The 25522-nt window shown below is 37.9% G+C and overlaps 1 protein-coding gene across 3 annotated transcripts in view; it reads left to right on the top strand.

Annotated features, from left to right (window-relative positions):
* The first annotated feature begins 661 nt into the window (after nucleotides 1–661).
* SCAF8 (SR-related CTD associated factor 8) overlaps nucleotides 662–25522 on the top strand; it is an 83828-nt gene continuing 58967 nt past the window's right edge. For 2 of the 3 annotated variants that reach the window (XM_027688727.1, XM_027688742.1), the window contains exons 1-4: nucleotides 663–913; nucleotides 18834–18917; nucleotides 20476–20520; nucleotides 23151–23312. In XM_027688727.1, the coding sequence (XP_027544528.1) occupies nucleotides 884–913; nucleotides 18834–18917; nucleotides 20476–20520; nucleotides 23151–23312 (321 nt within the window). In that variant the 5' untranslated portion in view covers nucleotides 663–883. Of the gene's footprint in view, nucleotides 914–18833; nucleotides 18918–20475; nucleotides 20521–23150; nucleotides 23313–25522 lie in introns of all 3 variants that reach the window. The other variant, XM_027688736.1, reaches the window with a different exon arrangement.

Genomic DNA, 25522 nt, shown 5'->3' on the forward strand with positions numbered 1-25522 from the left:
TGTTGGATTGTTAAGCCATAATATTCATGTATTAAGTGCACTGGGTCTCGTGATCGATTTGCATTACGATTTTGTGGGTTTTCTTCTTTCCTTTTGATAAATAATATTGATTATTAATGGGCTTATTTAATTTTCGGGGGTTATTTGTCCTCGTACGTCTCGCTGATTCTCTCTCCCGTTGCTTTTCTTCAAGCCTGCGTGCCGTTCCCGGTTTCCCCGGTGGGCCTTGATGGGAGGAGGGTAAGGCGAACCGTCCGGGGATCCGGAAACGCGAAAACGGCGTCCCGAGGCCTCCTGGACTTGCCTCCGGTGACGACACAGAGAGGCGTTTAACACCGCACTCCCGTAACCCTTCCCTTCTCGCCCGCTCTCGGAGGAGGAGGAGCAGGGAAGCGCAAGAGGAGGAGGAGGGGATCGGGCGGAGCGGACGTGCCGCCATCCCGGCAGCGCCCGTGGCGCGGGCGGTGTGCGGGTGCCGCCCGGCAGGGGGCGCTGTGGCCGCTCTGCGCCGCTCCGGGCGCTGCGCTGCGAGGAGCCCCCGCGTGTCCGCCATATTGGCGCCCGCGCCGCAGCCGCTGCGCGTTGTTCGCCCATCTCCTGCCGGCGCGGCCGCCCGGAGCACAGCGCGCCAGGGAGGGAGGACGGGAGGGAGGGAGGGGAGCGCCGGCGCCGCCGGGCGGGAAGCGGGGCGAGGAGGAGACGGAAACGAGCGGGGCCCCCCGTCTCCCCGCGCCCGCCCCCTGCGCCAGCCGCCATGGAGAGGAGGCCCGGCGGCCCCTGAGCGAGGAGCGCACGCACGCACCGACCGAGACTTGCCCCCGCCCGGCCCGGCCCGGCCGCCATCCGCGGAGAGAAGCCGCCAGGCCCCCGCCTCCGCCGCGACATGGAGGCCGTGAAAGCCTTTAACAGCGAGGTGTGTAGCCCTTTCTCCCTCCTCGGGGCCGGGGAGCGGGCGGGGCCCCAGGGCCCGGCGCCTTCCCTGCCCCCTCCTCCCCGCGGGGAGGGTGCGGGAGCCGGGGGGGCCCGGGGGTGCGGGAGCGCTCCCGCAGGCCGGCCCGGGGCTCCCTCCCGCGTCGGGCGGGAAAGGGCCCTTGTCGCCGTGCCTGGGAAGCGGGCGGGTGGAGAGGGTAATGGAGACGCTCCCCCTTCCACCCAGCTCCTTCCGCCGTGAGGCTGGGGGCGGCTGGCGGGGAAGAATGGATCTGGCGGCGGACTGAGGAGAGAGGAGGGCGCGGGAGGCGGAGGCCTCTTTCCTGCGCCTGGCCTGCAGTGGGGCGGGTGATGCCCGGCCAACTTCACGCAGCGGCCAGAGGAGGCTGCGCGGGGCGCCGTGGGGGGCTCCAGGACCGCCAGGCAGGGGGACCGTGCCCTTCCCCGCCTTCCCTCTCCTCTCCTCTCCTGCCACCCTCCTCCTCCTCGCTGCTTACATGTGTGCCCGCACCCGGCCAGCGCGCATTTTTAACACCTCGTGGAACTGTGTTTTAAATCTGGGGATGGGAATACAAAGGCCTTGAAGGCTTGTCTCCGTGTTTGAGCGTAGTATATTCGCAGTGGTCGAGATGGAAGCAGACATTCCCTACGTGCTGCACAGAGCTCAAATTCTGCACCGAAGTACTGTGCAGAAAGCGGGCACTCAAGAACACATGCTTACAGGCTGAGGTATTGATACGGCACCTGGTTTCTCTTTTGTGCTGAAAGTTAATGTTTATTTTATTACAAGATGGTTCTTGTGGCAACTCTTTGTTCCTTTCATTGTCAGTTTGTAGTGTTTATATTTTGAAGTTAATGTAAAAGCAAGGAAAATGAATACGTATTTTTCTTCTTACAGAGTCATCCGTATCACAAAGTAGATTTTTACTAAAATTGACCTTAGAAAGTATCATCTCTGATTACAATATACTTCTACAGACCGTTCACATACTGGAGCTCCGAGTTGCTCTCTCACCCACCCCTGTGAGGATGTAGTATGATTTTAATGATTTTAAGTAATATGGTTCTATTTGACCTGTGATAGAACGCGTTGTTTCTACAAGCCACAATAAGATAGGTTTTAAAATAAGCAGGTACTCTCCAATAACTCAGGAGCAGTTTTGCAGCCCTAACTGATGTGCAGTTCTAGGTGTTGCACTTCATGCAGTTTGAATTCTTAAGTAGAAGAAAACACATTGTGGCCACTAGAAGAAAAATAAACTTTATTTTTCCAATTTTATTATTTGATTAGTGTATGTGGGAAAAGGAAGAATTTGGCCACAAGAACAGAAGAACATAAGGTATTTAGACTGTTTTCCTCATATACTTACTAGTATGAGCAGAAGTCTTTACTTTCATATTGAAAAACAACTTACGACTGGCTTGCTGAGCACTCAGGTATAAGAACTGTAAAAATAATTAAGCCTGAAACTTAAAGTGACAACTGAACTGAAGAGGAGAACTTTACAATATGCTTTACATTTCCTAATGCTTGAAAAACAGTAGCCTTTGGGTTGTTGGAAAAGAAAATGCAGAATATCAGACGGACATTTTAACCAACTTATCTCTTTTATAATACTCTTATAGTATTAATAGACAGCATCTATAGTTTAACCTGTATCTCTGTGTTTGGATGCTGGGCTACACTGATTGGAAGTTTTTAAAGATTCCATGACTAAACCCCTGATCCTGGAAGTAAATGGTACAAGACTTGCTATGTTTAGGGAATCCCAAGTGTCATTGCTAGCCACTCTAACACTTCTATACCCAGTGCAGAACATGACTTTAATTTAACTTTCCATCATTGTCTCTGGTCAAACTTACCTATACGTATTTTGCATTTTAGAACTAAAATGGTTACTAAATATTTAAAGTAGCTGAAATGTATGAGTCAGTAGATTGCTGTACCCAAATAGTTTTGATTAACTTAGAAAATATTTGCACTTCACTTGTAAAAATCCTTTACTTTGTTTATATTATGTTTTAAGGTCATGTTATGCTCCAGAAATCATGTCTGACTGCTGTTCTAGAGTTTTTTGTCTTAAAATAGATATACATTAAATTTCCTAGCAGATAGGGTAGTCTAAATCATATCAAAACTTTTACCATACTTTCTCTTATGCAGTTTGCATTTGGTTAATAATTTTATAGCAGTTTACGTAACTTACTGGTGAAAACAAGGTGACGCTTTAGAAAAAACATTCCAATACATTTAAACACTTAAGTCTGTAGGTTGGGTATTTCTGGGCTTGATTTGTTTGTTTGGGTTTTTTTTAAAGGAAGGAGTTGTGTTTGTATTCTGTAATGAAGCTAAAATGAAGGCAGCTGTCCATCTAGGTAGTATAGCTTACTCCAGACTTGTGTGTGAGCTGAGTAGTGTCTTGTTTTATAGCTATCCTGTATAGCAGTCAGGATTGAAGTGATATGTAGACTTGTCATTAATTTGATTAGGAGGAAATAGTTCACATTTATTTGAACACTGACTACTGGAAATAATGCTGGCTATTGCGGAAAGCTGTTCAACGTCTAGTGATGATACGTGGCATTGTCAGTGCTGTACCTAATAGTACATACAAATTAACTCTAACATTTAAAGTCTTGGAAAAGGTATATTTAAAGCTGAGAAATAATCATACTCCTAAATAAAACATGCTCAGTGTTGTTTTCCTGTAATGGTTGACATTTTGCTTTTGATTATAACTGCTTGGCAAATGAAAATTAGGATAATATACAACTGACTTAGTATACTGTTGAGGTAATTGGCAGTGTTTTATGCCTCACAGTTTATCATTTGCTACAGCTGGCATCATGAAGGCTAATGATTGTAGAATCCTTTTCCTCTGGGTTGCAGTTCAGGCCCTGAGTTTTTTCCGAAAAGCACAAAATCAGAGTCAAGAACAGGTTATTGACAGAAGAAAATTACTGAAATGTTTCAAATTCTTTGTATGCTCTATAAAAAGAAATTGAAATGGAATAGAGGCAAATACGTATCCTCATAGTTCCAGCCCTCCGATGATAATGATTTAATTGCAGATGTATAATTAACACTCAGTATTTGTTACATAGTCAGTTCAGTGTTACAGGTCTTGTTGTCAGCTTCAAATCTAGCCATTGTCACAAAGATTTCAAGTACTGTACTCGAAGTTGGTTTTGGGTGCTACACTCCCCAGAGTTTCCTTGCAATACTTGTCTTTTTTGCAGTGGCAAACTTTGTATTTCCAAATTATTTTTCACTTTATAATGTGAAGATTGTGTTCAGACAAGTTTGAAATGCTTTAATTCTGAAACACATTTAATTATTTTTAAATTTCTTTCTATACAGATATGTAGAATAATAGTATATAGTTTTACAGGCATGTAAATAGTCATAGGTCTGTAATTTATTTTAGGGGAAATGGAGATCGCAACTTCATTTTAAAGTACCACACAGACTGGATATTTGAAGTTTTACTTTGTTTAGCCATATTAATTGTACCTGTAAGCATGAAATAATAGGAATCTTGAAAGGACATTTATTTAAGATTTAAAGGGCAAATTCAACTTAGATACTTCTTTAAAAACTGCAATAGTAATTCACTGATCTAGTTCAATTAAACATAGTATTTCTAATAGTTGCAAGCTTATCAATATCTTTAATCACATACAGGCACACATCTCTTCATATAAGAGCTTCATTAAGTCTTGCTGTCCATGATGCGATACTTTTTTTTTTTTTTTTGCATTCTCTTTATTAAAAACAAAGCAAAAACGTCCCATGTATAAGCTATGCACACTTCGGTCAAATCACTGAAAATTACTTTCACTTTGAATTGCTGAGACTGGCACTTGCAACTTTGGTCTACAGCCATTTAGAAGGTTAGAATGGTAAAACCTACTCAGGGCAGTTTGATAGCATACCTGGTTTTGGAATTTACATTGTTGAATCCAATGCACAGTAGTTGTTAGCCTCCAATGCTACAGCTTTGAGCTGTTTTTGTATTTGTCAGGCATAGTGTATTATGAGAATTGAAAGGCAATTGAGACAAGGGCAATCGTATATTTAAAAAAAAGAATAAGAAAAAAGCTGCTGCCTCGAGGCTCAGGAACAAGAAGGTCATGGGTCTTCTGATTCCTTTTCAGAAATGCCATGTTCATTTGAGCATATTTTGTATTAAAAGTTTAATTTCTCTTGTCTGTAGAGTTGGGTGCTGATCTTTTCATATGAAAGTGGTTGTCCTGGCGTAGTTCATCAGAAAGTGGAGTCCCTGAGCTTTTGGTGTGCATAATGGTCTTGAGAGTCCTGTAGGATGATAAACAGTACATAAACATTACTACTTTTGGGTTCACTTGTTGTTCTGGAATTGTCACTGGTAAGGATATAGCAGACACTTGACCGTTTACCAGTAATGCTGTTGTCTGTATACTCTATTTGCATTTCATGATATGTTGGTCACCCTTATGACATTTCTTTAGAAGATATGTTTTAAATGTCAGTGAGGAACAGTTCAGTGGACTACAATTTCAGAAATGTGACCCTTAGAAATGACCTACGTTTTAAATACTGAGCATTGAAGTGCAGGTGCATAAAAGTAACAGAGGGCTAAACCAAATATTCTGTTTTAGACTACTTTATTTAAATGGCATATTGCAAGTCAATGAGGTGGCTTTTTCATGAAAGAATGCCATTTGAAGCTAAAAAAACCTAAATGGTATGCCTCATGAAAATACTAAATAGAGATTGATGCTGAATAGCTGGGGAAGGTAGAAAAAAAGGGATGCTTGGATGCTTTTTGCAATGAGGAGCCAGAGCTTTGGTTAGTGCAAGTAGATACTAGCAGTTAAGTATGAGGAATGGTGAAGAGACATGTAAGCTACTCCCTTTGATTCTGCTGCATGTTTCATGTTGGCTGAAGCACCTGAAACATCTGCAGAGCTTTTTTCCTCCTAGCTGCTGAGACAATGAGAAAACCTCTGTTCCTCTTCTCTGCCACTATGTTTTACTGCTCGTAAAGAAAGTGTGATGATCTTTCATATCCTCTGCTGTTTGAAGGACTCGGCAACTATGATAAGTGTAAAGCTTTCTTCTTTTTTGTTTATCTGGTATCACATTTATGATCTGATATTTGTAAATTTTATTGTAGCAAATTGGGATATAAGCTTTTGGTTTACTTATACTTGTGAGTTAACTCAGTGATCCTTAGATCTGTACATGGACATTCATACAACTGAAAAGCTGTTTCTGTTTTTCATTCTTAACCTCTGAAGTGAATGGGAAAAATGTCTTCCCTTTTATTTTGCCATATGATCATGTAGTGCTTTTCAGAAAAAAACAGTGAATCTTTATGTGAATTCCCCTAAGATACAACAAAATATGTAAGAATTTGTTAGCTTCCTGTTTGCTGTCAGGAACATTAAGAGAAGTATCAGTGAAACATATTTCACTCTCTTGTTTTCCAGCAAGAGTTGAACTTTGCTGGCTTGCAACACTTTTTTTCCTTTTTTTTTTTAGGGTGTAGGGAGAGAAAGCCCTTTTCTCTTCAAGATACAGTAAATATTAAATTGATGTTGACCTGATTAAATGTGTCTCCATGTATACTGAATAAATATTTACAGTTTTAATATCTCATTTTCAAAGATTTATCTGATCTCAGACTTTCACCAGCCACAGGATCTTGACTTCAGGCCTTGTAAAGACATGATCACACAAGGCTGTGTTAAAGGCCCAGAATGTTAGGGCTTGTTTTTATTGTTTTTGGTGCATATCTTGCTCAAGAACCTCATTCCTTTAGTAAAGTAGTATGGGGCAGACATTGATTAGTTTTCTGTCTTAGATACAGACACTTCGAGTTTCTTAAACTGTGGTCAGGATTAGATCCCTATGAGCCTGGAGAGGTTGTGTAGATCTCCAGATTCTGCTGAGTCTCTTGTGTTGTAACTGGATAGTTATAAGCATTGACCCTACTTGCTACTCATTTAGACAGCAGTGAACTGTTTTGCAGTTTAAAACAAATGCACTTCTGAACTCTCATAACTTCAGATCCTTTCATTTTCAGCTGCTTACTAAGATCATGCCTGGGGCTACAATCTTTGACAGTGTACTTGAAATTATCTTAACAAGTCTTATTTGAGTTTGCTGTCATTTGAGTTATGCCCCATCCCCTGAGGTGTTGCAGGCCAGATTGGATGAGGCTCTGAGCAACCTGATCTAGTGGAACGTGTCCCTGCCCATGGCAGCAGGGTTGGAACTAGATGGTCTTTAAATCCCTTCCAACCTAAACCATTCTATGATTCTATGATCAACAGTTTGCTTTCCTATGGCAGTTGTAAAAGTGGAGTCTAGTAATCCAAATGTCTTTCTTACAGGAAAAAACCCACAACATTCAGAACGAAAGTATTTGATAAAGCATATTTCTTGTAATAGCCTGCTGTTTGTGCTGTTAGGCTTTTGGCAACTGAGCTACCATTTGTACAAAAATGACTACTATGGATATACAATTTATCATTTTCTTTCCACTTTTTTTTTTTTCCAAGAGTTTGCCTGCATAACTTAGGTGGTTTTACTAGATATAGTTTTTGATTGCATGAGGTTGTGGGAGTTCTTTTCTTCTGTCTTTGTGGTTGTATGAGCAGGTAGCTGATGGGTATTTTTCTGACGCTTTGACATTCAGAAATATAATACGTTTTAATATAATAAACTACGTATGTGGAAGGTAAGGCTTATGACCTTTGTTACTGTGTTTGCTGTTGATCGTTTTGAGGGCTGGTAGAGTGTTCCCATTTGAAGTGAAGGCACAAAAGAAGATGTGCCCCAAAGTGGAGTGGCAGATCTGATATCCAGGAACGGTGATTTGGGTTGATGGTGGCTGAGCAGTAAAACAGATCTACCATCTTGCATGGTTTGGTTTAGGGTTCAACGTTTCCAAATATGAATTTGGAGTTGAGTGGTAAGAGTTTCCTTATTTTTTTTCCTCTGGTTTTGGTACTTATTAGTTACTTTTAAAAGCTAAAGTAGAATTAATTATGTGCATTTTTTGCTTTCCACCCCTGTTATTCCATAGCTGTTTCTTCTTTAAAGTGCAAAGTACTATATATTTCACTCACTAGAAAACTATTGGTTTAAAAATTTTGGCACCATGGCATGACTTTATGGGGCTCTCAGTGTATAATTTAGAAATTAGTATGATAGATAAAAATACAATTCTAATATTTTGATATTGATGTGATTGCAGTTTTAAAAAGAGAAATAATTGTACATTGAAATGTTTTTGGCTTTTCCAGAGGATAAGTCCGAAGAGCTTAGAATGTATTAACCAGATTGTTGTAAGCCAGTGGAAAGACCTGATCAGACTGAAGTCTTTCAGAATACCGAATCTCCTGTACATATTAACAAAACAAAACTGGTTCATGTGAAAAGGAATAGCTTCAGATAACATGTTGATCTTCATGACTTGGTTATCAGATATTCGGTAATAATTCAGTAATAACCACTTTAATTTTCAGAAGAGTGGAGTACTTAACTGGAAAGAAAGAACATTTATATAACAAATAGATGGCTTGGAAAAATCCCATCCAGTATAAACTGTGATTTATTTTTTTTAATTGTTTTTTTAAAATTTTAAATCATAAAGTTTCATTGTGAATGCAGGATGTTGTAAACCATACCCAGGGGAAAAATGTTTTTAAATCAACATGACAAAAATCGCTTTTGTCATGAGTTCTACAAACAGTTGGCAGAGAAAATGTGTGAGTCTGATTTTCAAAATGTTCCTATATTTCATGTCTCAGAATTGTAGAGATGTGATTGTAGTTAGACTTCTCTAAGGCTTTTAACTCTGTGTTTTGCCACACTTTCCCAAACTAGTTGCAATAAGGACAAAGGGTCTTTCTCCAGTGTGGGCAGCCCCCAAGCTCACACATGGAAATCTGTAAAGACTGACATTGTGTCAGAAGCTGATCCATTTTCCTCTTTGGTGATCTAGAATTAGCTATAAAATAATGATAAAATGTTAATGATGGAAATAAGCCATATGGCAGGAAAGATGAGAAAATGGCGTAAAGTGAAATATCCCTGTTATATTCCTTGGTTTTGTGTCTAATACTCTTTTATCTGGATCTTCTGATCTGTCTTTCTGTTCTTTGAAGCTTGGGCATCAGTAAAGCGCTCACTCTTACCTAGCTATTTCATTTGATCCATTTAGGTTTCTCTAAGGTTTTTCTAAGCTTTTTGTTCCCAAGCTGTAAACACATCTTGAGTTACTATGAAGAGTAAAAGGGGAGTTTTATTTTATGGCTTATAAATGGCCAGGAGCAAATGGAGTATGTTCTAGAGACTATCTGAAGTAAGCATGTTTCACAGTTGTTTCAGGACACTGGAGTTGAATCTAGGGAATTTCTTTAAATTCCAATTTTACGTTCATAGTCTATTTGTACAAAACATACTGTACCAACAGAACTTAGAAGCTGTCTTTGAGAGTAGTAATTATGAGGGTTTAAAGAAAATTGTAAATAGGCTGTTGGCTCAAATAAATGAAAACCAAGATGGAATTTTGTTGTTTCATCTCAAATTGTTCAGGTTCAGTAAATTTGAAAGTCATAGTTTTGTTTTCTCAAAAGAGGTAGGAGAAGGACTGTGCAAAGGCAGTGGTGGTAACACCTGACTTCTCTGTGGGCTGAAGTCTGATGGACTGAAGAGACTGCTGTATTACCTTTGCATATTATTTCACTGAGTTGCTAATACATTAGTTGAGATGAATATTTAGATCTCCTTTTTAAACATAAACATTGGTGTAAAATGCAACTGACATGCAGGAGCTGAGCTTTTCATGTGAGTGTTCTTGGTTGCTTTTCAATTTTTTTTTATGAATCAATGAAATACAACAGTTAAAAGGAACACATGGACTTGGGTATCAGACATATTGACTGTTATTTTATATTTGTTCATTAAAACCACGTCATGCCCTTTAAGTGGTTGAGAACAGTTGTATTAAGGTAGTTGCTGTTGAGTTGTAACCTTCTCATTCTACGCTTTTTTAATGTTGAATTTTGGCAACTTATATTGTCTTGGTTGGTTACTGGAAGAAAACGTTTCTTTTTTTTTTCCCCTCCAAATTGAAATATGCTGAATGGAGCATCTGCCATTCTTGGTCATCCTACGTGCATGTATATTTTAACACTTTTGTGCAACACAAAGAGCAACAAGATGCTGACTGGGTTTAAATAACAGTTCTCACAAGTAAGTCCTAGTCAGCATCAAGAAAAAATCCTACTCACTGAGAGATGGGAGTATGTAATTTAAATAAATTTTCCTAGAGATGAAATTTCAGGAGAGTGTGTAAAATGTAACATAATAGAAATTTGTTGATAGTGTCCTTTTTTAAAGCAATAACTGACAATACTCTTTCCTTGTTCTTTGCAGTGTGGTGATATTAATATTTGGTAAGCGATTCAGTGATTATTTCTGTATATACAATTGGATTTGATTTATTTTAATACCGTTGAAATATGAAAGAAATTAACCTAATTTGTTAAGCTAATATGTATTTGACTTGACTGCTAAGTATTTATTTTGTAGTTTTTGCACTGAGATTGTAGATACTTGCTATTATATATGTCTCGTTAATGTGATGTCATTATTTGATGTCTTTTTAGTTTTGTGTCCTGATAGCATACAGAGAAAGCTTTAAAAATATTTCAATAGAGAGATGTGTAACTAATATTCCCGATGCTGGTCAAAATCTCATACTTAAGAGATTGACTGAGTCCTGGAGTATCAGTATCAAGGTGTTTATTCCCTTAGCTGCTGTTTCAGTGTTACAGATATTTGTGTATGTGAGTATCTGTTCCTTTGGATCACATGAGACTGGAGTTTTTCATAGCTTTCAAGCCTTCTAGTGGCAAAATTGTATGAAAAATTATTTCCTAGCCTTTCTTCTCTTGTGGTTATAAGATTTGACAGAGGTATGAAAAAAGACATATTACTTATGAAGATGTATTTTAATAAAGTTACTATTTTGTTATATTTTTATTAAGAATTTTGGTAGGGGAACAGCTGTCTGGCTCTTTTGCCTGTTGAATGAGAATGCTGAAAGATCTTAAGTGCTGTGCTTTGTGGAAGTGTAGTGAGCCATTGCTTTCCATGGCGATGTGACATAACTTGCTTTGTAAGCAGCTGACCATCCTCAGAGGATGTAAGTTCATGTGCATGGTGCCTGCTCTTCACTTGAGAAGCTTTAGACTGTAGCTTAGCATCATGTAGTGTACTGCCTTGTACATTACAGCTATTTGCAATAGAGTTTGCTTTTTGCAGGTATTTACAATGGATTTAACTTTAGGTACTTTTTGAATTACTGTTGTAATGATAAAACTATGGTTTGCATTACTGAATGATGAAAATTTGAAATATGCTGATAAATTCCTTGACTGTCAGTAAGCCCTCTCTTGAAGACCACTTTTCTTAACAGAATTGAAAAAAAATACGGGTCAGAAAGTCACTGTGTTACATATAGCATCTACCTGATCTTTGCATTTTCCCCCAATCCCAGTGTATGATTTTTATAGCTTATTAAATCTTTGAGCAAGCCCATATTTTTTTCCCCAAAGTTTGGAAATAGTACTCCTCCAAAAACAACAACCAAACAAACAAGAATTAAAAAAATGAAAAGGTGAACGTAAATTATTACGAGAAGGTAGAAAGGAACAGAAAAAAAGTGGTCCTGATAGTAACCATCCCTTTTTGATGTGGTCCAAGTAGGAGTGACTGCTGTGTCTCAGCTCAGAGACATGACTAGACAGGGAGCTTGGAACAGTTGCCAAATCTCTGTTGTCAGACTTCTGCTGTTCCTTACACTTGAAATAGCCAAGCTGACTAGGGCTGGGTGAAGTTTGAGAAGAACCAAGCAAGACTTTGGTGAGGCTTTGGATGTAAATAAAAAGGGGGCTATATATGCAATTTTAGGACATTTTGGAAGATATGGAAGAGTAATGTGAGGTATTTAGTATCTATATAGTGAGAGGGTCTTCCACCATTCCCAGGTAATGGCCATGAGTCAGGATCAGCAAGCATACCTGAGCCTCTGTGTCTCAGGTCCTCCACTGAGAATTTTCCAACACTACATTTCTGTTAAGCAATAGACTTGGTTAACAATATAAGCTCCTACACTGTATTTTTCACTTTCCTGTGTCAGTAAGTCATGCTATGGACTTTTTTTGCTGTGGCACGGGGCTGAGATGGAAGAGTGAAGTACAGTTGAATGGGGGACTTCACCTTTTTAGGTGTGACTTCAAGGTGGATTGAGTAGGTGTTATACACCCTACTAAAGAGATGTGGGGAGTATTGGAGATCTGATACAAGTTTGACCCTCTGTGTCTTGCTGTTACATTTCTGTACAGTTGAGTTAGCATACAAACTTATTGCAACATTTATTTTTACAATTCAGACAGTAACAAAACAGGTTTAGAGACAGTCTAAGAATCAATTGTTAACACTACTACTTTGATCACGTTTAAGACTTTTAATGCTGTATGGTATTAAGCTGTTACGTGCTTTACTTGGACATTTGGCCAGCATCTGATTCTTACTTTGCAAGATCATGACTCTGGGAGTTGCTTTGATTGAGACAGATTAGGATTTGTAGTAACTGTATCTTTGTGGATTCATTTTGTCCCTGAAGTGCCATTCAGATTCTGGCCTTCCCTTTAAGGTTTTCCTGTGATTTATATTCAGCATTTAATCAAATGTACGCACTTCTATCAAAGGTTTACTGATTGTCCCACACCTAATTATCAAAATGCCAGTGTATGTAGCACATGACTGGATGGAATCCTCATACAGGAAAGTAGTGAAACAATTTCCCCACACACAAATTCACTGTAAATTTGATCTGTGTTTTCTTTAGGTATGAGCGGGTTGAAAGATTAACGTTAAATTTGTATTTTGTAGTTTCCCATATCATTGGCAATATGTTTGGAGTTGAGCATGTTCAGTTATCTAGAATATTTGAGATAGGCAGTATAGAGTCTTGCCCACAGATTTCTAGAATAAACTGTTCATTGGCATTGAAATCAAATGTATGCTACTATTAAGTGTGCTGACTTGAAAAAAACACTGGCACTTTTTACAGTAACTTGAAAATATTCTCTTTACTTTGGCTATGCTTTTTCTCACAGAGGAAAATAAAACTATTCCCAAAAGGTCACACGGGCATCATGCATTAATACTCCTTCTAATTTAATTATTTAACACTTGTTCTTTGAAAACCTGAGCTAAAAGTTTGAAAATGGTTTCCCTTACCATTACAGTCACGCTCCTGGTGACTTGCCACTGATTGTGTTACACTTGCCTCATTGCCCGCTGCCCTCCGCACACCCCCATTCTCTAGAAGTTTAGTCTTTGTTCCTTTCTTATCCTTGTGTGATAATGTCTCGCCTTTACTTTTCAGAGTAATGTGCCATAATTCAAGAATGGACAGTACAAAACAAAGCTTTGATTTTTTTTTTAATGGATATTTACAGTTTTGGGGTTTTTCTTAATTAGGATTTAACTTTTCAGTTTATTCCAAGTCACTCAGTCTTCCTGTAGCATTCTCCCAAATGTTTTATTTGTGTTGTGGTGACTGCTCAGGAGAGCTCTTGTGTCAGAATGACTCTTCGGTGAATACACAGCTCTCTCTGCATCAGTACTCTTTTCCAGGCAAATATCAGGAGACTGTTTCTGCCCCTTAGATACTAGGATAGATGGGAGGTAAATTTTGATTTTATTTAGATTAACGTATTCTTTTTTCTGGTGCAAAATCAGTTACTAAATGAATAGGAAAAATAAATTGGTCCATCAGTGTATAAGGTGGTTTTAAAATTAAATTTTGATATGTAATCAAAATATGTATATCATCAACTGGTGATAGCTGTGCAGTGTTTGGAGAGAAATTCTTAGTGTACCTTTTAAGAAGAGCCTCCACAAACGGTACTGCTTTACACAGCAGTGCCTCAGATTTCAACAGGAAATTTCTGTACTTTCTGGTTTTTCACAAAAGAAATGATGCAAACTATTGCCACTGTGCAAATCCTTCCAACAGGGAACTTAGGAAGATAACTGGAAAAAACAGGTTTAGTTGGCGGTCAAATACCTTTCGATAATAATCAGACATTTAAAGAACTACTGATCAGTTTTTGTCTTTTTGAGCAGGTGTTTCATGTGAGTTGATGTTTATCCAGAAAGTAGGTAAATAGCTAGTGAATGGCAGATTTTCTTTATAATCACAGAATCCTATGGTAACTCAGCTCTAAAGCACAGGTTTTTTTAAGTTTGCATAAGGGTTTCTATGTCTGCTCCCTTGCTTTGTTCTTCCAGCTTGCATTGTAAATGGGACTAGCATGCTTCAAAACCTCTGAAATTTTTCCTGGTTTTATCTACCAGTTAAAGATTACAGTGTTTCATTTTTGACCCTCTAAAATGAACTGTATTTCTACTGTGGAAAAAATACAGCTGCCTGATGTGATAAGGCTTAAACTTCATTTGAATAAGGTCTTTTAAATGGAGAGCTACATTTTACATGAACATACAGATAGCTGACTGTGTTTTATACAGTTATTTAAAAGAGTGGGTGTGTTTCATTATGGTATCAGGGTACAGAGTTAGTGAGTTGGTGATAACAGTTCAGGGGTGAGTCAGTTCCCTCTGAGGCACACCAGAGCTGCCCTTCCAGGCTAAGGACAACCACACTGGACAGTCTGAAGCCACATCCACCAGCCTGTCTCTTGCTCGCTCCCTACTCATCTCATGTGGTGTGCTCCTCCAGTCCCATCCTTCCCAGTTAATCTTCACGACTCAGATTGTAATGACATGTGCCATCTCCTTAGTAATCCTGTTTGCAGGCTGAAGAGTCCAAACCATCTTTGTTCTTCACTTTAAAGCTCTTCCATAATTTTGATTATCCCTAATGATTTCATGCCAGCTTTGGAGATTAGAGGGTGAGGCCAGAAATTCCGGAAGTACTGAGAGGCTGAGAGTGCCCTGCAGGTTAGTACAGTCACCTAAATAATTGATTCTAAAAGTCCGTTTGCTGCATTTACTACTGAGAGTTTTCTGGATTACTCTTGAGTTGATTACGTTCAACAGAATGCCTCATGTATCAGCAGATCCCTGTTCTGAATGGCAATAGCCAGCTTCAAAGCCAGCATCCACTACTTCATGTGCACTGATTGGTGCTTAATTTGTCTGCCTTTTTATTACTCAGTAGCGTCACCAATGTTCCTCTGCAGCTTTTGATAGTCTGACTTTGTCTTAATCAGAATATAGATGACAGCACAGGCTCAAGTGGGGATCTGTTGTGAATTCCCTTTACTACACATTAAATGGCTTTATTTAAATTGTTTGCTGGCTGTATTTAAGGAGTAATTGGTTGGGTCGTGCAAGGGCCTGTTTAGGACAGCTTAGTTTCTTTGGAGCCTTCTGTGAGAGATCTTTGGTAAATGTGTTTTGGTAGTCCAGGTGATCTTATGTCAGTGATTTCTCAGTATGCTCACTGAGTCTTTCAGAGAAGGACAGTATACTGAGATGTGGCTTTTCCTTACAACAGCTGCATGGAATTATCTGTGTACTCACTAACTTTTTTATTTTGAGTAATTTATACAATTTTTTTCTGGTACAAACATTTAACCGAACTGATCCATTGTTTCCTAATTTTCACCTTGAACCCTCGTCAGAAATCCATGTTGCTTTTCCTGTCTCTTAGAGCTACAAGATTGAGACTGTTTTAAATGAAAATTCATGAATCACAGCTACTAAGTCCTTTGTTCTTGAGTTCTGTTCTAGTACTTCATTATTTTTTACGTTGTGAGCTTGTTGTTTACCTTCTTGTAAACACACTTGAGGAGAATTCTGGTGTGGGAAGACTCCAAGGTTTTTCCTTTGTGTAGATCTAAAAAGAGAAGGGGAGGGTTCTTTTTCTGTAGGGCTTTATCACTTATGAATCCTTCTGTATGTGCTGATTGTCCTGGAGAAGCACTTTAATGGATCTGCTATTCCTTCTCTATTCTGAAAAGTGCTGTTTGTTTCTCAAACTTAATTGCATTGTCTTTTACATGTACTTTACCAGCCAGAAATAACTTCTCCCCATCCCCTTTGAATACTACTACTGATTTTCTCAAATGTATCACTTTACTTCAGATAGTTTCCCTGACTTTACTTTTTAACCACGTTGCCTTTTTTTCCTGGTTTGTTTAAAGGCTTCTTCTTGTGAGGGCAAGTGGTTGTCTTCTGCCAATGAGCATGAAAACCTTACAAAACTAAAATCAGGAAATAATGAGACAAACTGTTTTAGCTAAACATCTGTATAAAAGGGCATACAGGAAAAATGAGCTAGGATATAAGCATAGGTTTTAAAAATAATATATATATCTTTAAGTCCTTATTTTTCAAATGCCCAGTGTCTTAAAAAAATGATCTACGCTAGTTGAAAAATTGAAGTTTTCATTACTAGAGAGGCAACCAAGTTTTGCTCTCTAGTCAACCTAGCAGTAGAGAAAATGGGTTTGATGGATGGGCTGTTGGTGGATGTGGAGCTGGCTGGATGTCAGCATCTGAAGAGTTGCAGTTAATGGCTCAGTGTCCAAAGTGTGGTCCCAGCACATCTGTGTGAGTTAGTGGTTCTGCCTCCTGATAGCTGTGTATGTCATAGGTGAAGGAACTGCTGTGCCGATCTCTTCTGGGACTGTTTTCAGATAGGCAGGGTGGCTTCTGGAATCCAGACTCATTTCATGTTCGTTCACATATCTGTGAATTGCTTTTACTAACTAGTGTTTTGGGCTTTAAGAGTGCTGACGGAATACCCAAACTGATTCTGCTAAGAGACAGAATGTAAGCAAAATGTTTCTGTAGTTGCACATCATTCGGCCAAACAGTAACCAGGATGAGTGACCCACAGTCTGGTAGTCACCTGTGAGTAACTGGAAGCTGAACAGTGAGTTATGAGTATAAAACAGAGAAGAAGCTGATTGGAGACTCTTGATTTTCTGCCTCTTTTTTTCCCTTTCCCCTGTGGTGATGAAGGGCATTTACATGTCTGCATTCTAGAAGTATATTGCTTTTTGTTGTATAAGCAGCACATAAGTAAATCAGAAAATTTTGCAACAGCAATTAGCATTAGTGAAAAGTAGTAACAGTTGTTTTAAAAGTGGATGTCTAGCTGTGAACGGGTTATAATTTCACAGTTTTAATGGAAATCCTTTCAATCTGAGAAGACAGACACATGCTTGGACAAACCAATTTTTTCTTCAGTTTGTCTTTTGACAGCTATAGGAGGTTTTAGTTAAAACTGGTTTTGACAGAAAAGGAAAGCATCTCGTGTTTGCAGAGAGAAGAAATCCTTGTCTCTTGGAAATTCAAATATGATGGAAGAATATCTACTTGTTATCTTCAGAGTGATAAATTATTATAGGCAACTGGGGGAGTGCGACCTATATTTAAGATTGTCTAATCCTTTCCTCTGTGTGATCCTGTTTACTGTTACATTTTACTTTATTCAGTGTAAAAGATTCTGAACTACATTTTCTGATGTAGCAGTTTGCCACAAATTGAGCAAATACTAGGAGATTAAAGATATTGTGACTACCTGTGTGGATATTAATCTGGTTCAATATATTGCACTTTCAGGCTGTGTAGCAGGAGAGGAGAAGGATCTTTTGGCTCTGTTTTTGTTTCAATGAGTGTTTTATGGAAGAACTCTAATTCTTCCTGTTTTTAGGAAGAAAATGAAAAAATTCTCTATGGATGGTCATTCCTGTTATCAGGACTCTATTTTTGAACTTCTAAATGTTCTAACCAACTTCTGAACATGCTTCTAAATGTGTGTTGTAAACAAAAATACAATATAAGTCAAGAATATCTTTAAGTCTATTTTGGCGTTTTGTGTCTGATCTTTTTATGTATGAAAGTAGCAAATACTAGCCAGTCCTTTCTCTGCTAACACCTAGGGCTGAAGGAGAAAAGAGGGGCATTTTGTTCAAAATCATATATTGTGAATAATCGGAGGTTTTCAAAGCAAGTAAATAGCCTTGGATGAGGGAGTCTGGATTCAGTGTGCAGGAAGGAGTTGTTTCCAATTACCACCTGTTAGTCATAGCTATGAATTTAGTTCATGTAAAGTTTTCACTGTGTAGCAAATTTCTGATGAATACCTGTCATTCTGGATTGCTTATGCTAGGAGATGTATGTACTAGTAAAAACAGAGTTAGTAGTCCAGGGAGAACAGTGTTTCAGAACTCCACTACCTGTGCGCTGTGGTCATTTTGGTGGTTAGATATTAATGAAGTCACAAAGCTGTGTTTAAAATTGAGAACCCAGCTTGATTTTTGCTTAAGCGTTTGTAATATTTCTGATACATTACTTTTAAGTCTATACTTTTTTCAATTTGTTTGAAGTGGCAAAATTGTTACATTCTCATTCTTACTGGGCTTGATTTTTTTTCCTAATGGAAAATAAAAAGATTTGATTCAGCAGGTATATGATGATGAATATACTAAGTTAAACTTCTATTATGCTTCCATAAAGGTACTCAAGTATATTAATGTCTTGTCCCTAGAAAGCTACCCTGTTTGTGTGTTGTAACTTCACCCTGCAATGTCTGTAGTATTTAATGCTAGTAAAGCTAGGTATTTATAGGAACCATTGCAAAGAAAAACCTCCTCTCTTTTAGGCTTTTTGGATCTTATATTTTATTGTATTGAGCTTTTTTATTCTTTCGTAAATGGAAATGTCTTTTCTTGCGTAATAAATAAAATCCAATTAAATTTAAAAATTATATTTTCTTGTGGAAAAATAATGCATTATTATACTGCTTACAACTTCAGAATGTATTTATGGTAACTCTTTTTCTTTTCTTTGTTGGCAGTTGTACTCGCTAAATGATTATAAACCACCCATTTCTAAAGCTAAAATGACACAGATCACCAAGGCAGCAATCAAGGCTATAAAGGTAAGAAATCTTTTGACCTCTTTTATGTTTCTCATATATGTCCAAATAATTTCTTTTGAATAGTGTAAAGAATTTCCTTCGAAATTTTCCCTCCAGCCTTGTTGTGTGTACAATTTCCAAGTTATGATCAAATATGATAGCGAGGGGATTTTCAGGAGTGCAGCGGAAGGCTTAATTTGTGGTGTGACTTTCATTTGCTGGTTGTCATATGTGAGAAAGAATTATACCAACTCGACTCTTTATCAGATCTGAAAGATAAGGACTTTTTCCTCAGTTTAAAAAGGAAACACTGACATGCCTGGGAACAGATGAATGAATAGAAAACTACAATTCACACTTGCCTCTCCTCTCCCCACCCTCCTGTAATATATGCATGCCTTTGGATCGATACAGCTGTTCATTTTTTCTAAATTCCTAGCATAACCGTGTCATGGATATTGTTCATAGATTTCAGGTTTTTTGTTGCTTGGGTACAAATAGTTTTTAAATTTTAGCATTAGTACACTCATTAAAGATTATTCCTACCACAAAAGGTAGTTGCCAAACAGCAATGGAGCAGCAGAAAATGTCACTGAAAAATGATGAAGGAAAGAAACGTGCCACTAGTGTTAAGCATTGAAACAAATGGAAACTCAGTGAAAGCTGGAGAAGTGAAAAGAGGTTAATATAAAAGAAAAAAGACTGAACTTCTGCTCTTCCTATCTACATTCCTTTGCTGAGAAAGGAGATAAATTTTCAGATAATGAAATCCATATTGGTGTTTTGTGTAATTGGGAGAGAGCAGTTTGATGTCAGAAGAGTGAAATTCACGGATTTCTTTTAAATATGTCTATGTAAGTTAAAGCCTGTGTGTTGCAGTATAATGAAAATGCTAAAAATTTGTACTGAACATAAAGAGGTAGTAAATGATAGTAGATGGTTCTATTAATTAAGCATTTAAATTATACCAAAATGTTTTACCGTGGAAATCCTGCTTCCACTCTTACCATTTCAATAACAATGTTTAATTGTGGAGAGTGGTTATTGAGATGATCTAGAGCCATTGTGATTATATGTGAGATTTTAAAAAAACCTGCACAAATCACAAACCAACTTTAAAGAAAAAGTACTCAGTATATGTTATAAGGTCCTCCTACAGTCCTGTTTTTAAGTTATTAAAGCGAGCATTTGGAAAATAAATGAAATGCAGAGAAATTATATGTTTAGTAACATTAAGCTAACATCTTCAGTCATTTACAGTGAAATAACCATATGTTTTTGAAGGAACAATTATATTATTCTTCTAATTCTCACTAAATAAGGGCATATCATTCAAAAAATCCAGTGTAAAAAACCTTCAGAAGGCAAGAAAAAGTGATATTAACTCTTTTATGTGTTGTTCCAAGGAAGACTGCATACTCAGCTGTAGGTATTGGATTGCTGTTTAATAATCCAAAGTTTCCTCTTCTGATTTTGCCATCAAGATATCAATATTCTTGAACAAGTAATTGCATCTTCAAATAACAAGTAATGCATCTTCAGATTTTCTCCTCTGTTGAAGTACTGTTTTATTTTTCAGTTCTACAAGCATGTTGTACAGAGTGTTGAGAAATTCATTCAAAAGGTGAGTCAGTCATGGCTGTTTTGTGTTAACAAAGAAAATTTCCTCATTTTGGATTAGAAAGTATTGGACACAATTGAGTTTTAGGTATACATATGGATTAATATTTCTAGCACATACTAGTTTATTTCTGGTTTTAGTCACATTCAGGTTCTGCTAGTGATCAGCAGCTGATCCTAACCCATGATGCAGAAAGGCAAATACTTTGTTCTTACTTTATTCTTTGATCTGAATCACTGTGAGTACTGTTTTAAGACTACTCTATGTATTCCTTTAATGTTAAAAGAGTCTGTCAGTGTAGCCCCTGTGAACAGCTATCAGGAAAACAATTGACAGTGGTTTGGCTGGTGACAGATGCTTTTGATTTTCTGCCACGTTTTTCCATTGATTTTAAAGCTGAAGGGAAGATGACCATTTACCCTTATCCTTTTTTGTAGCGGTTAGCGTGCAGGACTTTCACTGCTGCGACCACAGGTTCGATTCCCCGGTCTCCTGGCCTGATGGAGGTCATTAGCCCTGTGTGGCCATCCATCTATGAGAAGGACACTCTAAACAAACCTACGTCCTGAGGACCTCACTGCCATTGTCCAAGCTCGCTTGGCCCCGGCAGATGAACCTTAGGATTAAAGGGTGGGCTCAGTTCAGCGCATGCTGTGTCTCACCTAAAAAATCCATTGCGCAGGCTGGAAAGGTAAAAAGACCTTTCCCCAAATCTTCGTTCGCGAAGATGGGCCATTATTATTATTTTTGTAGCAGAAGATGTAACCTTTCAGTCAGTGGTTCCTGCTAGTAAATTAAAATAAAAAATATTTATATGACTAGACTAGAATTACTTTTTGGGAAGATGGTAGTATTAATGTAAAGATTCTGAATAACAGAGAATTTTATAGCACTTTCTTTTCTTGCAACAGTTAATTATTCTTGGGTAAAACTGCATTTTGCTTCCAGTTGGAAATGCATGGATTCCAATTTGTGAACCTTCCCTGCTTGTCTGCGTTGTACCTGGTTGTTCAGTTGGTCATTTTAGTACTGAATTTGTTCTCTTTTTGTAAAAAGGTGTAAATTATGATCAAATTGCCTTTTTGTTTTGACAAACAAGCTAGAGAAGTTAGGTTGTTAGTGCTGCAATGTTGGATGCAATTTTCTTTCTGTTATCCTTTTTATAAAGCAGTCTAGATTACTGTGTGTCAATAACCTGTCTTCCTCATTAACTTTTATTTCTTGGTTCCCAGTTAATTCTGCAGTGCCCTTGGGCAGCGGCTGGACAGTGTAAACAGGTTTCTGCTTCAGCCTGGTGTTTTTAACTGTCTCAGAACCATTCATGAGTGAATTACTTAGGTACTAGTGCATCAGTCCTATGTGGAAAAGGTGTCGTATGTATGTTTCAAGGCAATAGTAAAGACTAGTAGTATACCAACACTGCTGCTTTTTTGGCAAGCACTTGTCTTTTGGGGCATTGCCTCTGACTTCTTCCACCTCTGAGAAAAGGGATCAATATCCTCTGATCCCTGTTTAATGCTACAGGTGAACACATAAGGGGGAGAGCAGGTATACATCTTATCCATCTCTGATCAGGAGCGCTTCGCAGTTTCACGTTCTGAAATTAGTTCAGAATTGTCTGAGTTCCAAATACTGCTTTTTAGTTGTGGTGGCTCTGATTGGCGATTCAGTATTCAAAGGTTTGAGGGAAGTTTTATCCTCTGAATGAAAGAATGGCACTTTGTCAGGAATGGGACTAGTTTTTTGTGACCATTCCATGAGCTACTAAGAGTATGAGTTATCTTTACACATTTGCCTTCAGTGTCCAGTACTACTCAGTGAGGGAGTTCTGCACTATTCATTGGTGGTTAGAGAAGGCAAATGTATGTTCTTATTGATTACCTTGTTAATGATCACTGTGGATTAGATGATTCTCTTTGATGGTCTTGATGAGGGTTTTTTCAGTATTTCATGAACAATTTAGTGAAACATGGAATTTACTAGTAACATTAAATAATAACTTCTTACCTAATTAGTATGAAAGATGAACAGATGAAAGCCAATTTGATACGTAAGGACTTAAATCGTATGTTTGGAAGATAATAGCATTATTTTTTTTGAAAGCAGTCACTTCAAGTTAAAGCTCAAGAAGACTGAATCTTCCATTCAAATCTGATGTAGACCTGTCCAGAGTGATGTCAGTGCCATCTCAATTATTTTACTGTTGATTCTTTACAGCTCCAGTATTTTCTTTCTTCAGAATTAATGTCATGAGGTTACTGAAACTTCAGTTGAAATAATGTGCATGACATTCTTCCTTTCGTGACACTTAACTCACTGGTCTGTTGAGTTATATTTAAAAAGGGTGTGTGGTTTGTGTGTTCAACTTTTTAATAGCTAGATTTTAAAAAGTTAAATTTTTTAGTGGTAGGAAATTGATTTTACACATATCTGCATATCAATGTGGTAATTTGAACATTAAAGATTAAATATTTTTGAGAGTTTCATTTTCCAGGACAATTTATTAAGTAGAGAACATTTTAGTAATTATTAGACCCATTTAAAAATTAGAGAGGATTGTTCGTGTTCACTCTGCCATTAATGGATTCTGTTATTTTTCACATCTATTTATTTTACATTATCATTCTTTATAGTGCAAACCAGAATACAAGGTGCCTGGTCTGTATGTCATTGACTCCATTGTGAGACAGTCCCGGCATCAGTTTGGACAAGAAAAGGATGTATTTGCTCCAAGATTCAGCAATAACATCATCAGCACTTTCCAGAACTTGTACCGTTGTCCTGGTGATGACAAGGTAAACCACTTACAGATTTTTCTAATTAGAACAATCTTTAGTGTGTTACCTATAAAGATTTTGATCTCACTTTCTGCTTGCTGGAGGGTACCTAATTAGAGATGTGCACATGTAAATATATTTCTCAATTTTGCTTGTCTGAGTGTAGGAATTGGGAGAGACACATCCAGTGAGATTTAATTAGACTTTTGGAAAGGTGATCTGTCCTTTGATTCTATGATCGACCAACAACTAAATAAGGTGTAACTTGAATAGTTTGACCCAATAGTTCAGCTGTTCCCGATCACAGTAGTCAAGATAGCTACCAAATTCTGTTTCTAAAAGATTGGCTAGGGGTAACACAGTGCAGGCAGTTCAACTTCCTTCATATTTGTCACTCATCTTAAACTAGCTACTGTTTCTTCTTACTGAATAACTACAAAAAGATGGGGACTGCTGAGGGCATTGTCTTCACAGAAATTTGTGTAACAGAGTCATTAAGTGAAGTCGAAAGTGAGGCAGGATGCTACAGGAAGACAAAGGTTATTTTTTGAATAGTTCCATAAATTCATGCTGTATTTTTCAGAAAAAGATCTGAAAACCCAAGGCATCTATGCAAGATGATTAAGGAAAATTCAACCATTGTGGTGTCTTAGGATTCCTGCCTTTCTAGAGTAGTTAGGACCTCTGCAGGAAAATGCAAGGAATCTGCAGGGATCTGCAAATTTTACTTGACTGAAAAAGCTCTGTTAAGGATGTCTGTCTTCTGCAACTGAGTTCTGAGGTGTTACTGAAAAGGTTATTTAAGTTGAATGGCATTTTCCCAGTCTGGTTTTAGGTTATCTGTGTGATTAATTCATACCGCTTCAATTTCACAGTGTTTTAGGTATATATAGGCATGACAGTTAACTTATATTTTTATTCATTTAGTTGTCTTTCTTGAACAGTATTAGTGTGTTTTGTATAATCATTTAGCTTGCTACTTTGGGAGATATGCTAGTACAGAAATAGCTTGACTTATTGAAGAAGGAGATTGGAACAAGGGTGGGCGCAAGTACTCAGTTTGTGTCTGGTTTTAAAAAATACATAGTAAATTTATTGTAGGGTAAGAAATAGCACCACGTGTCTTGTGATATTTCAATGCATGACAATTAATGTATTGTATTAGAGGTGTTTGATGTGAAGAGGGATAGTAAAACATGGTCTGTTTAGGATCCGCAAAAGTCCTATCAAGTTCATTTTTAGGATATTTTTCACCTCAGTTAGGGGAAAATGTGTTTTGCAGTCTGAAGTCTTGCTGCTGTGCTGCATGTGGATTCAGTATTATAGGAAGGTCTTTCTCCTGAGAAAGTAGTTACCCTATATCTCGCCCAGCAAAATATGCTGTCAGAGACCAAGATATATACCTGGTTTATATTGACGTTTATACCTGGTATATATATATATATGGTGATTTTGATGTTTAATCTGATTAAAAGGCATAATGGAGAAACACAACAGCTCTCTTTATATGAGCAAATGTGGAATTTGTTTTTAAATCAAGCAGAAGTGCAGTAATATTTCGTTTAAAGTAACAACAAAACTGCCCCACCGATTCCTTCGTCTGGCCCAGAGAAAGTGCAAGGGGGAGATAGATATGGAGGCACAGAAAGATTTTTATATTTCTATTCTGGATAGAAGATGTAAGTTAGAGCCTTGATGGACTTGTCAAGGACTGCTTATGAAACAACTTTCAAAGAAGGAAGGCTCACATACAGTAATGCTGAGTGGAAGCCTTCAGAGATTTGTTTAAGGGAAATCTAAGTTACATCTTCCATGTAGTGAAAATTCAGCACTTCTCTTTTAAGTTAGGTATCCTCCTGGAGTTCTGGGCAAACAGACTTTTCTTTGGTTCAAACACTGTGGTTAAGTACTCTATGTTCATGTTTTGTGGAACTCAGGTAAGTAAACCATCTTTCTGACAACAAACACCAGATCCTATGAAGAATTTCCTGCTCTTTATAATACAACTGACTTTATTTCCCCCCAAAATAAAGCAAAATCTTACCTTTGATAGGAGTGAAACTTAAAAAAGAGAACATTTGTAAGCAGATCAAAACAGTGATCTGTTTATGGTGTAATGCATCTATTGCTATAGATGTGTAATAGAAAGAAATAGAAATGCAAGCTGAGTTACAGCTAGCAGAATTGTATGAAGTTTTAATTTTGATTTATTTTTTTCCTTCCCCATG

This window comes from Neopelma chrysocephalum, unplaced genomic scaffold (genome assembly GCF_003984885.1).
Source record: "Neopelma chrysocephalum unplaced genomic scaffold, ASM398488v2 Primary Assembly neopelma1_23, whole genome shotgun sequence".
NCBI classification, from domain to species: Eukaryota; Metazoa; Chordata; class Aves; order Passeriformes; family Pipridae; genus Neopelma; species Neopelma chrysocephalum.